The following is a 2292-nucleotide window of genomic DNA, read 5'->3' as shown; positions in this document are numbered from 1 at the left end:
ACACACACACACACACACACACCTCCCTGGGTCTTTGTTCAGCTCTTCAGAACCACTTAAGACAACATTTACTACAAAGAGTGAAGGTTCCAGAGACCCCAGATGATCTGGTTCGTCGGTTGCTCCCCAGAGAGAATTCACTGGGGCTGGGTCTACTCCATAGGGTACCTGTTTCTTGTCCATCCTTTAGGAACAAGCCAGTGACATGTTTACCGCCTTTGGCATTTTTTTTTTTTTTACCACAGGACACCTACAAACACCATTTGTGGCATCCAGGAGCCCACGTCCAAGCTAACTGAAGAAGACCTGGCATTCTTTATGTTATTGGAGGTTCATGACAAGTCAGCTCATGAGTTTGTTACAAACGCAGCAAGAAATCGCCACAGACTGGGAGGAGACCCAAGATGAGGGCATAGGCGGGGTCGATTCCTTCTGAGAGCTGTTAGGGATCTTCTAGGCGCCCACAGAAGATGGAACAGCTGGAGACAAATGGCTGGCTAGGCGTAGAGATGCATGGATCCTGTGCCAGGTGATGTACACACATCTGGTTCATGTCTCAGTGAGGTCATCAAGGAAAACGCCGAGAACCCATCCCCGTTTTGCAAATGGAAAGACTAAAAGTTAATCTCGAGATTTCTATCTGGAAAGGTGTCTGGCTATCTGTCCAAGGCTGGTGGAGAAGCAGAAGGTCCTACAGGGAATGGCTGTGGTTCACTCTGAAGGTGTCTCCTCCCAGCCCATGTCAGATTACATGCCAGGCTCACTGGGTGTGGGGAACTGGCAACATTCTCAACTCTAGTACCCTAGTTGGCACCCTCTGGTGCTCTGTTGCCAGGCCTAGACTGTTCTGTGGAACTTACTGATGCTGTGGTTATGTTTGTACCTCCGTGGTTCTCTTCCCCAGTAGCCAAATCTGAGTTTTCTCTTGGTCTGATCTCCTACAGCGATAATGTTGACTGGCACCTTGACATGATCTGGAGTTGTCTAGAAGATCAACTTCTAGCCATATGTATTTAAAGGATTATGTCAGTCAAGGAGGAAGGACCCGCCCTGAGTGTGGGCAGCTTTACTCTATGATCTGAGGTCCTGCACTGAATACAACGGAGGAAGTGAGCAGAGCCCCTGTGTGCATCGTCCTCTGCTTCCTGACAGTGGACAAGGTGGCCAGTTGCCTCACGCTTCCACCCCCATGGTGGACTGTACTCCCACAGACTGCAAGCCGGAATAGACACTGCCCCCTTAAGTTGCTTCTTGCCAGGTATTTTGCTACAGAAATAAGGGAGTAACGAATACACCTTTTTTGGTGAAAAGATAAGAAAAATTAATCTTTTAATATTGCACCTGAGATAAAGCCTCGTGCATTTCACATTTCAGTGGAAAAATATATAGGTGAAAGAGTGAACAACTTTTGATCAAAAACACTAGACACAGATGACATGACCAAGAGACCTTTGAGTGCCCCCCACCTACACGGTCACCATGGTAACCCCGTGTTCAGCAAATCTCAAGGACACTGGACACAAGAACTATGCCTTCATCCCGTGGGGGAAATGTTAGCCCCAGTCAGGCCTGGGGTCGGAAAGGACACTGGCTCTCCACCCACCCCTCCCCCAGCCTAGGTTTTCAGCAGAGGAGGGACCCGCGGACTGAGTCAGGGGGAAAAGGCTACAGCCAGGAGAGCATTGTATCAGGAGACCATCGTCTCGTGGCCATTTCTCCACCCTAGCTGCGTCCCAAAGGGGCATCTTCTTTCTCATGGTGTGGCCATATTCTGTGACCCCAAGACTGGTGTTTCCTCCCAAGCCTCCATCCTCTTCCACAGCTCCCTCCTCTTAGAACTGTCCTCAGTGCACCCCTATATTCCTTCCTCCTAGGGGTTGCTCTTTGCAGGGCTGAGCACATTGGGGGGGGTATGCTATGGGCCCAGTGAACACCTCTTCTTGGCTTAGGCAAAAAATATTAAAATAAATAAAACCTTAAAACACACACACAGGACATGTTTCAAGCTTTATTCTTTTCATTTGACACATGTGGAAATTTCTGCCCAGCGAAACCTGGAGTCTCAGAAAACAAGACCGTGGCTGAGAGTCCTGCAGTGACTCTGGCATAGAGAGCCCAGCTCCGAGGGCCGTGGGAACCACTGCCTCCTCGCCTTACTCCTCTTCCCAGGGTGACCACCATCACTTCTTTGCGGTCATTCTCCGTCAGTCTCCAGACGATATGTTTGGCTGTTCTGGCTCTCATCATAACCAGAACCCTTGCCTATAGGAATAGAGAGATAGACAAATGGGT

At 49.4% G+C, this 2292-nt stretch overlaps 1 protein-coding gene across 1 annotated transcript in view; it reads left to right on the top strand.

Annotated features, from left to right (window-relative positions):
- The window catches only part of Clic6 (chloride intracellular channel 6), a 66283-nt gene extending 64338 nt beyond the window's left edge, over window positions 1-1945 (top strand). The window contains exon 6 of the mRNA XM_026788702.1: window positions 246-1945. Within this exon, the coding sequence (XP_026644503.1) occupies window positions 246-299 (54 nt within the window). The 3' untranslated portion in view covers window positions 300-1945. The remainder of the gene's footprint in view (window positions 1-245) is intronic.
- The last annotated feature ends 347 nt before the right edge of the window (window positions 1946-2292 follow it).

Source organism: Microtus ochrogaster, chromosome 2 (assembly GCF_000317375.1).
Source record: "Microtus ochrogaster isolate Prairie Vole_2 chromosome 2, MicOch1.0, whole genome shotgun sequence".
Classification (NCBI taxonomy): Eukaryota; Metazoa; Chordata; class Mammalia; order Rodentia; family Cricetidae; genus Microtus; species Microtus ochrogaster.
This window is presented reverse-complemented; position numbering and strand designations above follow the sequence as displayed.